Here is a 14,145-nt window from a genome sequence, read left to right as displayed (position 1 = left end):
TGTCTGTCTGGAGATGTCAACAGGCTGTAAATCTTGGAAGTCCCCTGGGGTTGGGGGTTTGCACCTGCAAGCCAACTTAGTCATCAAATAGGTCTTTTTTTTTTATGTTTTACAAAAGGCTGCTTCATTTTTATTTCCATGATTAACTTTATACCACTTCACATTCTTATTTTGTCTATAACGTTTTCACAAATTTATACAATTCTCCATTCTTTTCCAACTATAAGATTTTTGAGTTTTAGAAGGGGGTAGCTATTGTTCTCAAACAGAATAAAGGTCAAATTAAAGACAGCAGGAAGGTGAATCTTCTGAAACCAAATCCTCAGACCTGCAGAACTCAGTTATAAAATAGCGGGATAAATTCTGAAAAGACAAATACTTATTTTTGCCTCATTTTGAAAAAATACAAGAAGATGCTAGGGAAAGGGTCTATGATTAATGATTGTGTGATGAGAATATATGGATGGATTTCTCATTTTTCTGACACTTGATACAACTTTTGAGATTGATCTGATTGAAATAACTGAGTCCCGAAAATGAGCTCTGAACTAGGAAATTTACTCGAACTATTTAGTAGACTATAGTTTTCAAACAGAGGACATCTGGAGTCTATTTTAGTAGGGTTAGAGAGACAAATTTTATAGACAAATGAAAGAAATTTCCTCTTTTTAAGGCATGTAACAGATAGTTTATAGATTCTTGCAAGACAATTTTGCTCCATTCAATTTATATTTTAAAGCAACTTAAGGGTAGATTTAGATTTGGAAAAAACTCAAATCATGTGAAAGTACACGATATTCTTAGCAGTCAGTTCAAGTGCTTTAAATGAGTCACTTAATAATCTTGATGTAAGAATATTTTCTTTTAAGTAACATTTCTTTTCATTAGTTTAGGAATTGAAATAGAAGATTAAAGAAAATTCACACAGGATTTTCTTTTGAATGATCATAAATTATGTTCCAAATCATAATAAAAAGTTCTGTTATAATCTTGATTATTCATTATGGCACCAAACCAAAGAGACAATCTTAATTGTGCAGTCTGGATAAATGTGAATTCATAGTAACTTTTTTTCTTTTTTTCCCAACAATTAATGTCAAAACACTTTCATTAAAAATATTTTGAGGTTTTATTGACTTGCTTTTGCTGAATCTTTTACTTTTTATAAGACTAAAACATATTTTATGTTCAGAAATTGACATCTGTCTGAAATACCGGCAGAGAGACTTCACTCGCCAATAACCATAGCTCTATTTAGCTGAAAATAAAAGGAAGTTTTACCCATGGGAACAAAAAGTGGTCTCATTCTCCCATCTCAGAACTCAGAAAAGCCCGAAGCCATCAAAGGAGTCTCAGTAAGTGTCCCCAGGCGGAAGAAAGTGGCAGAGATTCAGAAACATTCTGAGAATCAATTCTAAGTGACATTGATGCTTTTAAGATGGTACTTTTGAAATTTGGAGAAGTAAGTGTTTGGAGTCAAGGATAAGAAAGCATCAGCTCTCAGTGATGAAAATCATGACTTCCAAGAATGCATGGAAACTCTGTTGAGGACCAAACTCATCTGGTGAGAAAGCTAATGCTGTGGTTCTTGAGAACTCTCTCCAGATTACTAAAGCTGTTTTAATTCATAAATGAATTTTCATTCAAAATAGTGTATTTCTCTGTACATTAGTGAGGAGAGGAGGGAGCAAATATTCAAACAAATAGATACAGATAAGAAAATATCTAGGATAAAATGTAAGAGTAAAAATGTTTTTCCCTTTCGTTCTTTCAACTACTATGTTTCAACATAAAGGTAAGGTAGTGAGAGTTGGTTTATTGGGTTGCTGTTTGTAAACACAATTGAAATTTCATAATAAAACTTCAAATGTATAACAGAGAAAGATTAATAGACATTTATACTTAATGTTTCATCTATCCAACCAATGTTCAAGTATTCAACATCATCCTGCACATAATAACAAAAACATTAACATGAGTAATATTTTAGCTTATTTTCTTCTTTACTGAAAAATGTGCAGCCCTTCACACCACTCAAGTAGGTGAAGAAGAAACAGAAGAAAAAAAAAGCAAAAATTATTAGTTAAATATCATAATGTATGAGTTATTTTAACCTTTACTTATCTCCACTGTAATATTCCTAAATTGTCTATAATGTATCTTTTTAATAATTATGACTGATTTTATCACCTCACATGGTCATGAAGTACAGTGAAACATGGAATAACTCTGAATGACAACAATATTAATATATTTCTAGTCAGAGGGAACCTTTCACATGGTACTTCACCGTGAATTTGACAACTGACAATGTCTCCCTTTCATTAACCAAGATTCTAATGAGTTTAACATCCTGTGGTAAAGGACAAGACTCAGAAGGAGGAAAGATGATTTCCAGTGTCATTTCCTCAGAGGATAGCCCATCTTCTGTGAAGTCTTGGCCACAGTTAAAAATGTTTATTCCTCTTAGATTGTCCATGTCATAAAAAGCATAATAACAAATAATTACATAATTACAAATATTTGCCTGAAAACAGGCAAATAACTACAAATTAAATGGGACAATAATGACAAATCCCAGCTGATTCCAGAGAGAGTAATTCCCCTTATTTATCTTCTACCTCTCAGAAGCAATAAAGGAACAAAAATGGAATCTGGAATCTTAGACTATTTTAATTGCATAACTAAAGCTAAGAATGTCCTATTAAATAGGACATCTGGACCATCAAAGTTTCTTTTACTAGAGCATTTCAGTGGCAGATGCTTATTCATTGTGATTTTATTTCATGTCTAGTGTTCTCATGTATTTTTAGCTTCCCCTTTCTTAGGGGATAGCTGCTGAGTCCTGGGTTCTCCTTAGACTCAAGGCTATTTTTCCTGCAGAGGAGAGTCCCCAGCCTTTTGGTGGACAGCATTTGTCAGGGTTGCAGGAACAGCACTGCCTTGACCCTGCTTCTTCACAGAATTCAAGGATGTGGCAGCATTCAAGGGGAAGAGGTCTTAAAAACAGCCAGGCACCCAAGCTTGAACACACTTAAGTTGACCATGGACTAGGGCATCTCCCTGGAGGTCATTGCCCAATTATCAGAGAAGGGTGTGATGGAGAGTAGGGAAATCCCTTAGCCAAACCTCAACTCAAATGGACTTTTTAACTCCATATTGGGTGAGACTCAGTCATATGTAGATTGAATTTAAAAGCATTAAAGCAACGCTTAACCAATTATCAAATCTTTAGTAAACTATTGCGGTGAAATAAAGTTCACAACTGTTGCACACTTCTTTAAAATAATTGACTATAATGATTTAAAGAACTTGGAATTACTTCTGATTACAGGTTAATTTATTATTGGATAACAAGCAGATAATCAAATAATTATCTATTTGTTAGCAGTAAGTTTTCTATCCATGCTATAATTAACTGATTTTCACATGCTATATTTTCTTTTCCTTGATTTTTTACATAAAGTCCTCATGTGAAAATGTGCATTCAGGGCTATCTCTCACTGTATTTTAATGGTTCACCAAATCCTACCTCCAACAGTATATCCAGATTTAGACCAGAAAACATCTTCTAATTAATTCTGGCTTTTATTTTTCATTAAGACCTCTTTGAATATTTAAATCTCCGTTTCTCATTCTTTGAGTTTCATAGGACTCTCAAAAGCCCTGTCTGGTTGGCAAGATAATCAATGGAAAAACATGAAACCAAAACAAGTCAGCTTAGGTCCCTACCTCTGCTTATTTGCTATGGTGGCTATTAAATTTTTTTCTTCAAGGAGAAGAAAATATCTATATCTGAATATGAATGGTATCCTACAAGCCTTTCTTTAGTAAAAACATAGAGAAAGATGGGTATCATTGTGCACATCTATGATCCCAGAAACTTGGGAGGCTAAGGCAAGAGGATTTCAATTTGAAGCCCAGCCTCAGTAAACTAGTAAGACCCTATCTCAAAATTAAAATAATAATAATAGTAATAGTAATAATAATAATAATAATAATAATATTTTTTTAAAGACTGAGAATGTAATTCTGTGGTGGAGTGCTCCAGGGTTCAATTTCCACCCAGTGCTCACCACCCCCAAAAGAAAAATTCAGAGAAAATAATTTAAAAAGCTATTTCCTCCACTCAAATGTGGAAACTAAAAGAGCTGAGGGAGGTGGTGTTGAATGGGGGAATAGAGGAAAATGAACAAAAACCAGAAGCTGAAATTATTAAGGAGTAAACAACCAGCAATGGTAGAAAGGAGTAGAAAACAAGAGAAGGCAGGAATAGACTTTCTTCTAAAAACAGACACATGCCGTATGGAACTTCACTGTACTAGATCCTCCTCCACAATCCCCTAAGTAAGCATTAAATGGAAAACGTGTTTGATTCAAGTATATTTGCAAATGCTTATACACAGCAACTTTGACAACAAGATTGTGATGTAAAGAACCTTGGTGGCATGCTTATAGTTTGAACAACTGCTCTCAAGATGTCCATAGCAACCTCTATCCATAGAGGAGGCAGGCTAGGTCTCAACACAGTAGCAGTTGTTTGACTTACCTGGCTGCAATCCGGCCAAGCTCTAGCAAACAGAGACAAACTTCTCGGGGTTGCTTGTGGAGGACTGGAAGACAAGACAGAAATAGACACATTTACAATAGAAGGAACTGTAAAGTAGCTCCACAAGGAACAGACTTGCTGATGACTGCTGCCCCTCCCCAGTTCCTCTTGATCCCAGAAAGTGAGCCAGTATTCATTTTGACACTTATAAGCTCTATCTTACTAGTTTTCAAGACACTGCTAACCCTTGCCCCCAAAAGCTGTTAGTCTCAGAAACTCTCACGCTAAGTAATTCTCATCCTGAACATATTTTTTTCCAAGGAGTTAATATTAGTAAGTCAATGTTAGATACATAGATAGATGTCATTCTGATATTTAAAAACACACAGCACACACAGACTAGATGTAAGACCATCCTTTTTAATATCTTGGATCTACCCTTTCCCAGTGATTCTAGAAAAAAGAATGCAAACAAATAAGGATACAAATTGTAAATTACTCTCCTTTGTTAACTTTCAAAGAAGAATGTCAAGTGAGACCCTTAAATTTGGTGTCTTCTTCTAATCAAATATGATTATTAAATAATGTTTTAAAGAGATACTTTTGACTGTGTTCTATAAATATAAATCAATTTTGAAAATGTGTATCAGCCACCTGTGTTTATTAAATGAGCAAATTGGAAGATTTCTTTGAATTGATATTTCTATTTTAATACAATCTAATAATTTGATAATTCTGATTTACTGTAAATTTAATGTAAATGTAGCTTTGGCCACATTTCATAATATTGACAAATCATACTTGTATTTGTTGAGCCTAATAAAAGCATGTACTGCTTAAGCAACCATTTTTAAAAGCTTGATCAAGATATTTTTAAAATGTTATTTGTCATTTAAGAAAAGGAAAACAGATATTGAAACAATTTTGCTCTGAGGACACTCTTTACCAAGTTTTACAATTAGTATTCTAATAAAACATTTGCTTATTAATAAACTTTAAGAAAAAGAGCCATATATTTTTAATTCTTGAACATAGAATTTTGTAATTTTTCAGGATTATTTTTACTTCATTTAAACATTAAAATTACTTCTCCTTACATATTATGGCAACAGCTGTATATGGCTCTCTGATACCATGATAGAATATGCTAGAAATGCATATAAGTAGGAAATAATACTTTTACTTAAATAATAAAAGTATGTGATTCCATTTCGTTTTAAACAGACTTGTGAATTATTCTAATTCCATCAGCAGTGTCACTTTAAAAGAATTGATTATGGAAACTAGGAATTAGAGAATATTTCTATTGTTGATGATACAAATTTTATTTTTAATTGGTCACTGGGGAGAGTTATTACAATATTCTACTAAAGGAAGTCTTGCGTTACTTCTAATTAAAGATCCTTCATATAAAAAAATATTTACTACTCTCATTTCAAATGAGCCAGATGACTGTGGCTAGAATAACAACTTTGTAAGATTTTGTACATTAAATCAACTTCAGAGTAAAGTAACATCAGGATTGTAATATCACATAAACATCAGTTCCAAGCAGAGAACAATAACAAATGTCATAAAAACTAAACAAATGAAAATCGATATTCCTGGCTTAATTATCAATTTATTTAGATTCGTAATCTAAAACAAACAAATAAACAAAACAAAACCATGTCCATGACATAAAATAACAAAGTTTTCTGAGAGGGAGGAAGAACCCTATAAAAACCAAGAAACAGAAAGAAGCCTTGAAATACCCTGCTGATACCCTCATCTGAAGTGAAAGCAGTGTGAAGCCAGTAGCTAAAGCCTCAGGAGCTTTAGGTACACTTTCATGCATTTCTTGATAGAAAAAGTGTCAAAATATAAACATTATTAGTGAATTGACTAAATGGTGTCAATGTGCAATCAATAACCAACTACAGGAAGTAATATTTGACACAGATATAATAATACTTTAACCAACTTACACATATTCTGAGGACTATATAAGTATTGGTGTGTAAATAGGTATTTTATGAAAACTCAGATTCATTCTGAAGAAAAACAATAACATGGGCCACATAAAAATGAAAATTTGTCATGAAGGATGCATCACTATTGTGGATCTCTTTGTTTCTTGTTTGTCAAATTAAAGAGATTTCGCCTTCTAAAACCCAAATGTTGACTCTACATGGTCTTATAAGAAAATCCATTTGGCAAAAAGAAAAAAAGTAATTTTTTTCATTTTAACAGAACCAACCTATAAAATTTGACATGAACATCTTTCCCAGTGTAATATTTAAGGAAAATGCTGACAAAAACTTGTTTCACTTTCAAGTTTTCTTGGAAATACTGCCTTTAATAAAGTAATAAAATTGCTTCAAAATATACCTATAATATTGTTTCACAGGTTAATGACTTTTCAAACATTGGACATACCATACCTGGCTTAATGTGGCCCCCACAAAAACTCAATGATTTATGACCAGTAAGGAATGAATGAGATAATCTAGAGGTGCACAGTTTGGCACAATGACCAGATCTCAGTAATTCCTTAGTTACTATTATATCTCATAATATCAAGGACGATGATAATTACATGGTAGTGATAGTGGTTGAGACAATGCACAAACTGAAATAAGATTAATTTTACCTAGAAATGGCAAGAATTTATAAAAATAAGTATTGAATAATAGAAATAAGCACTCATATAACATTGTTGTGAAATTAAAATTCAAAAATTTTTAAGTAGTATGGGTATGTATAGTGTGCTTAAGAGTTGACTCTTATTTTTGTACAAAAGCAAGTTCTAAACTGAATTTAATAGATGGAAAGAATGTAATGATGAAGTAAGGGGCAATAAAATTGACAAAATTATATTATGTGTATCTACAACTATATTACACCTAATCCTACTATTTTGTATATGTATAATATACTTATAAAAATAAGATAGTATTTGTGGATTCAAGCCACAAATATCAAAGTGTGAGCTCTAATATTTACTACTTGTGTTATTTTGGGAAGTCATTCCATAAAATCTCACTTTTCTAAGGAAATAAGATACAGCCTACCTCACAATATTTTTTGTGATGATTAAACAAAACAATATTAATATATGCTTGGCACAGTACTTGTTAGGAAATGCTTGCCCAATATTAGCTCCCTTCATTATTCTTTTTTATTTTATTGTTTTTTATGATTTGCTTAAAGATCATTCTCATTTGCTTCAGCCACTGAACATTACTGTTTTTTCCTATGTATGTTTTATTTGTGCACATATAAAGTGCCAGACCCTACATGGTAGAAGAACAAATTCTGAAATGAAAGAAACAACTACTATGGGGATACAGTAATTTAGAGTAGGATCACTCTATGATAATGTGTATTTTTAAATATTTTATACTACATCAGAGATAGCACTAATTTCAATCAAGTTTTATGTTAAACACATAATTTTGGCCAGCATGTATAGACAGAAACAAAGTAAATATTCTTTAGCTATTATAAGTATATGTGAAATATAAAGTTTAAGTAACAATTACAGTTGGACACATTTTATTTTTAAGACACCAAACATCCTACCATTAATTTTTCTTGGAGAATAATTCAGTTGAGTCTACAATAAATAAACTAATCAAACTGACTATTGTATAATTTGTAAAAACAAGTAATTGAATGCATATCTTTGTGTTAGGATGATCAGAAAAGCAACTCTTGGTGAGTTGAATTTGAGCTAAAACCCTTGCATTAAGTCATCTGTACCATTAATTTATACATATTTATTCATTTTGTTTTTAAGCAAAAATTTTTACTTCTCATGAAATTTATGGTAGGAAGCATTTTTTTCCACTACATCATTATAATACTGCTGTGAATTAAGGGTAGGAGAGAACCTTCATATTCTTGTCTGTTCCTCTGAGTAAATCATTTTTAATAAATAAAAATCTCAGTAGTCACCAGTGATTATTATGCAAAAGGTTTTATTCACTAGATGCTTTTAAGAAATAATCAAAAACAAAATCAAAGCAAAGTATAAGGTAGAACACCTCTGAGAAAAGTAATACAGATCCCCATTCAAAAATATGTGTCCAGAGACTCAATCTTATAACCTAGATTCTATAAAAATCTCATGGGCATCAAATGTCAGATGGAATGCTGCTTGCTCCAGGAATAGAAAATGAGGCTTTCCACTAAAGCAAGGGGTAGAGTTTCAATGTCACAGAATCTGCAAGGATAAAATGCATTAGACCATGAATGTATAGTGTAGCTAAATATATTAAGTTTTAACAGATGGGCAAAGAAATGGAAGCATGAAAAATCTGTTGTCCATTTGGTTTCTATATAAGTAGAGGCTGCAATATTTATGGTAATATTGAAAAGAACTGTTTTCTGGCTTTTTGTTTAGGAAGAAAACTATATATATATTTCACCTTGATGGAGTTGAATTATGAAAAATATCATAAACGAATGGCTTTCTGCCTTTGTAGAGCAGAGGTTTTTAAAAATTCAAAGTGGTAGAATAGACAATATAGGAGTCTACAAGTCAGAGGAATCAGTTTATATTCAGTGCTCCTAATTTTCTCATATCCCAAACAGGTGTCACACCTTTTACCTGCTTTCCTTCCAAATTAATTATGTGTTGAGAGCACTTGGAGCACGATAAACACTTAGTAAGCATTACATCCCTAGTAGAGAAGAGGGGGTCTACAGATAAGGAAAATTAGCTTCACGTGGGAATTTCATAGAAATACAATTACCAGGTCCAATTTCAGCCCTTGTCAGGGTCTGCACTCTTAGAAGTTTTCCAGGTGATGAGGACATACGTTAAAGTTTGATAGGCACTGTGTGAATCCATATGATAACAGTAAGCATAACATAATTCTTATATGTATTTTGCTTAAAAAATATGTTCTGTGATACATGAAAAATGTTCTATAAATGTGAAGGCTAACACTTATGACTATGATGATGAAGATGAATGGAGGGAAATCAAATTCATAAACTAGATTAGCCTTTAGTGGATATTATGGGCATTTCTCTCCTGCCAGGATCTACAAGAAAAAAACAACTGCTCCCTAAGTCTCATCATTCTGAGGAAGATCTACACAGAAAACTATGAGTTTCAATGTAGGAAGCAATTACGGATAGAAATTAACAGTCTGTTAACACTGACCTGAAAGTGTTACAGAATAATAAGAAAATAGAAAAACAAAAAGCAAACCAACAAAAAAACAAACAAACAAACAAAACAAAAAAACCCTGATCTGAAGCTAAGAAGGAAAAAGCAAACAAGGAAAAAATTCAAAATCTCATCAATACTGAATGAGTAAAATTTTTCAAAATTAATAGTAGAATGATTTAAAATATAATATGGCATCCAAAATAGAAGTCACATAAAGAGTATCCACTCATAATCACATCAGTGAAGGAAACTCTAGAATAGAGTGTATGCAGTTAAGTGCTTTTGCCTCTACATTGAGAAATGACCTGAAATGGGGGTGCCCTGTTCTTCTCCAGCACTCAGCATTCCTGTTCAATTCATAGACTACGTCACTATCACTCAGAACAGCAATGTGAGGCAAGAGTCTTTCCTAAGTTGATTTATTATTTATGTTTCATTTTTGCCTTTAACTTAATCCTACAAACATTTAAAATTAGCCCAAGATATAAATTTCTGTAACATAAGGACATGATCTTTTGAGTTGATGGAGCTCAATTTTTGTTTTGTTTTGTTTTTGTACCAAGGATTGAACTCAGGGACACTCAACTACTGAGCCACATTCCCAGCCCTATTTTGTATATTATTTAGAGACAGGGTCTCACTGAGTTCTTAGCACCTTGCTTTTGCTGAGGCTGGCTTTGAACTCATGATCCTCCTTCTTCAGTCTCCCAAACCACTAGGATTTTAGATATGCAACACCATTCCTAGCTATGGAGTTCAATTTTAATATTACCTGAACCACTTAAGATCTTGATATATTGGGCAAGTGATTTAATTCTTAAAGACTCAGTTTCTTATTTGTAAAATGAAGATTTGGAGGAGAGTGCATATGGTAACCTATTGGCATTGCTTAGCTGCCCTTTACTGAGAATAGAGCTATATCCATCAGGATTGAAAATTCAATCCTGGAAAAGAGAGAAAGATGCCCACTTTCCTAATTCAACCTGAACTTGTCAAGCCCTTGATGAAACCATTATTCTAGGGAGACATTCAGCTTTCTCTCAATCAGACTCAATATTGCTCTCTCTTACATTTTTTTCCTAGAATAGGGGAATGACTAGATTTGAAAGGAATTCTCTGAGTTCAAAAGTATAAAGTGTGGGCTGGGGATGTGGCTCAAGCGGTAGCGTGCTCTCCTGGCATTCGTGCGGCCCGGGTTCGATCCTCAGCACCACATACAAACAAAGATGTTGTGTCTGCCAAGAACTAAAAAATAAATATTAAAAATAAATTTAAAAAAAAGTAAAAAGTGAATTAATGCTAATAAAATAAATACTTTTTGAAACAAAAATATATTTTTTAAAAAAGGGGAGTTCTAAAGCAAAATGAGCCTGGGGAAAATATTGAGTTAACCTAGAGCTGAATGGTGGCACAAAATTGCTATCCTATGTTTACTAATAAACTTGTTATCCTTCACATAAATACTGTTATAGTCCTCAATATAGATAACAAGAACAAGGAGTGACTTATCACACACCAGAAAGCAGGCAAGGATTCTTTTTCTGATGCAACCAGTGACTTTAGAGTACAAAATGGAAAAGGTTAATGTTCAAAAATTCACACGCAAGCCATTTCACTTTTGCGCAGAATCATCAAAGCAATACTGCAAGTAGTAAAATACTGATGGATGTTCGATAGAACAAAGGATTTTGTAAAAATATGCTATCAGAATGATGCATCAAAAGAAGACAATATTTATAACAAACACAAACACAGGAAACAAAACTTAAAAGTCATAGTCAAAACAAATCACACACATTCACATGCTACACAGCACATAGCAAACCCTTTTCTTGCTGAGTAGATTCTTTCTCAGAGAAATAGATGCAGAATAGTCACAGGCCTCCAAATCCTATAATTATCCAATAACACAATGATATTGACACAATTATGGCAAGCAAAACAGTGTGAAACTTAAAGTATTGCCCATCCCCTTTCTTTCCATCTCCCCAATCACCAAAATAAAGAAAAATAAACAAATCTGTGGAAAAAAAGGTTAAATTGAAAATTTCTAAACTGGTATACCAATGTGTTAGATATAAATCTCATAAATAAAAGCATTACTAACTGAAAATTGGTTTATATTTTTAAAAATCTTAGAAACAAGTCTCATAAAAGCATCAGTGTCATGACATATACTGTTTTCAAGCTGAAAATAAGTCATAGATTTCTTATCTTAAGATGTAAAAATGAGCCACATAAAAACATTCAGCATAATTCTGGCAGTATAATATTTAAATTAATATTTTAAAAATTATTATATAGTGTCAGGAAGATTATTAATTAATATAGTCGCATAACTTCCACATCTCTTTGAAACTAAGAACAGAAACACTTACACATCTAAACACCTTTGGTTTTACTCCACAATTAAAAATTCATTTCTTTTAAAGTAATTATTGAGAAGCTATTTTGTATTTGATTAAGAAACTATAAACTTTTAAATTCAAGAAAATATGCATAGTCATCATTTTAACTCAAAGCACAAAATCCTAAACACCTTAAAGGCTTTTAATAAAGTTAATTATCAATCTTAATATATCAGATACATGAAAACAAAATTTCCAGGCATTAATTTGTATGTCAACAATGTTTGAACAGTAGGGGTCAGGGTGAGCATTACTTGTGGATCATAGGTTAGAATATGCTCCACAGTGTGTACAGAAATCTATGTTCTCTCTTAGAATTGCTGATTATGAAACAATAATATGAAAAAGCCTTTATAATATGCTGATGTATAAAATTATGTGTCAATAAACAATTCCCTATGCAGGTTGGTCCAATTGTATTTAGCATAAATAGAATTAATCATTCATATTTTATATTACATGCCATAACTCTTTACTATCTGAAGTTTGTTAATAGAAAAGTGAAGAAAATATAATTTCTAACTCTATTATTTTTTCTCTTTTGAATTATGAATATGAATTTTATTGGTATATACTATATATAAATATATACTATCATGTTCTTAGTATATACTTTTCTCATATTCTTAAGTGGTTTCATGAATATTATTTTTTATTAGAATCTATTGATGACTATAATTTGTTTAAACTAATGTCACCTATCAGAACTGTTTATTTTTAAGTTGTTTCAGTGGACATTTTGGTGCCTATCTCCTCTTTTCTTCAGATAAGGTTTTAGAAATAGAACACTTTAAAAGTTTATAAACATGTCTGAGGTCTTTGATGTGTAACATTAAACTCCCCTAAGAGAAGGACTACCAATTCCCAATTTTTTCATCAGTTCATAGAAGATCCTGTTTTCCTACACACTCACCAACACCAAATACCTAATTTTCTTAATTTTGCTAATTTTTCATAGTTTATAATTCCATTTACCTTATCACTAAGATGTCCAACATTTTCACACCTTAGGTGGATTTCTGCAAGCCTGACCCCTTTCCATGTTCTTATTGGCTCATTTCTAAAACACTATTCAGGGTATAGTTAACTATACCCTGAATTATTATCAGGGTAAAATTATCGTTCAAAACTGTCATGGAAAAGAGTTATAGATGATAAATTGCAGTGTATATACTGTATGTGATTGTATGTGGCATAGGAAGATATCTGCCAACAATCATATCGACAAGAATCAAGAGATGTCTGTGCCATCAGTGGCTGCAGTCACCCCTGTTCTTCCCTAACACCATTTCCCCCACCCATGGAGCCTTCATGTTATTAACTGTGTGGGAAGAGAAAAGGTCGAGTTGTGAATTACAATCTTCTCCCAAATAATTGTACAGAAAAGCACTGCTGCAAAGGGTAGCATATCAGTTGCCACCACGATAAGGATGCTTTATGCAGGCAAAGACTTTGAACAGCAGAAAAACAGAAGCCTTTTCACACATACTCAGTACAGAGATCTACTTTATCATTCATTCAAACACTTTTCCCCCCTTCATTGGGGGCATCTTTTCATTTGATTTGCGGTTTTAAACATTAGGACACAAAGAATGTTCTTCATCTGGTGAGTCATTGAAATGAAATCTTAAGGTAAGAAAAAAAAAAAAAAACTTGCCCTAAATTCCCTTTCAAAAGTGAAGTGTGAAAAGACATCAAGCAGAGTACACAGTGTTATTGTGTAGGAAAGTCAATTCTGCAACTACAGAGTTCAAGGCTAGCAGCCACCACTCAATCACTTCCTCACCCACGGTGAATAATAAGAAAAATCCAAGGAGAAAGGATTCCACTTGGGAAAATGGAATTTCTCATTGTCCTTCCTCTTGATTATCATTAACATCTATGGGCACAGCTGTTTCCTTTCTCTGACTAATCCTAAAGTCAATGCTATAATATCGGCCCCCTCCTTCTATATCCCAGGGCCTATTATACATCACCTCATGTCCTTATCTGAGAAGGAAAAATTTCGAATTTATCTTTTAATT

At 32.6% G+C, this 14,145-nt stretch overlaps 1 protein-coding gene across 2 annotated transcripts in view; it reads right to left on the bottom strand.

Annotated features, from left to right (window-relative positions):
* Gas2 (growth arrest specific 2) overlaps positions 1–14,145 on the bottom strand; it is a 114,151-nt gene that overhangs the window by 59,330 nt on the left and 40,676 nt on the right. For both annotated transcript variants that reach the window (XM_076846990.2, XM_076846991.2), the window contains exon 4: positions 4,550–4,613. In XM_076846990.2, the coding sequence (XP_076703105.1) occupies positions 4,550–4,613 (64 nt within the window). The remainder of the gene's footprint in view (positions 1–4,549; positions 4,614–14,145) is intronic.

The sequence above is a fragment of the Callospermophilus lateralis genome, chromosome 2, assembly GCF_048772815.1.
Source record: "Callospermophilus lateralis isolate mCalLat2 chromosome 2, mCalLat2.hap1, whole genome shotgun sequence".
In the NCBI taxonomy this organism is placed as follows: Eukaryota; Metazoa; Chordata; class Mammalia; order Rodentia; family Sciuridae; genus Callospermophilus; species Callospermophilus lateralis.
This window is presented reverse-complemented; position numbering and strand designations above follow the sequence as displayed.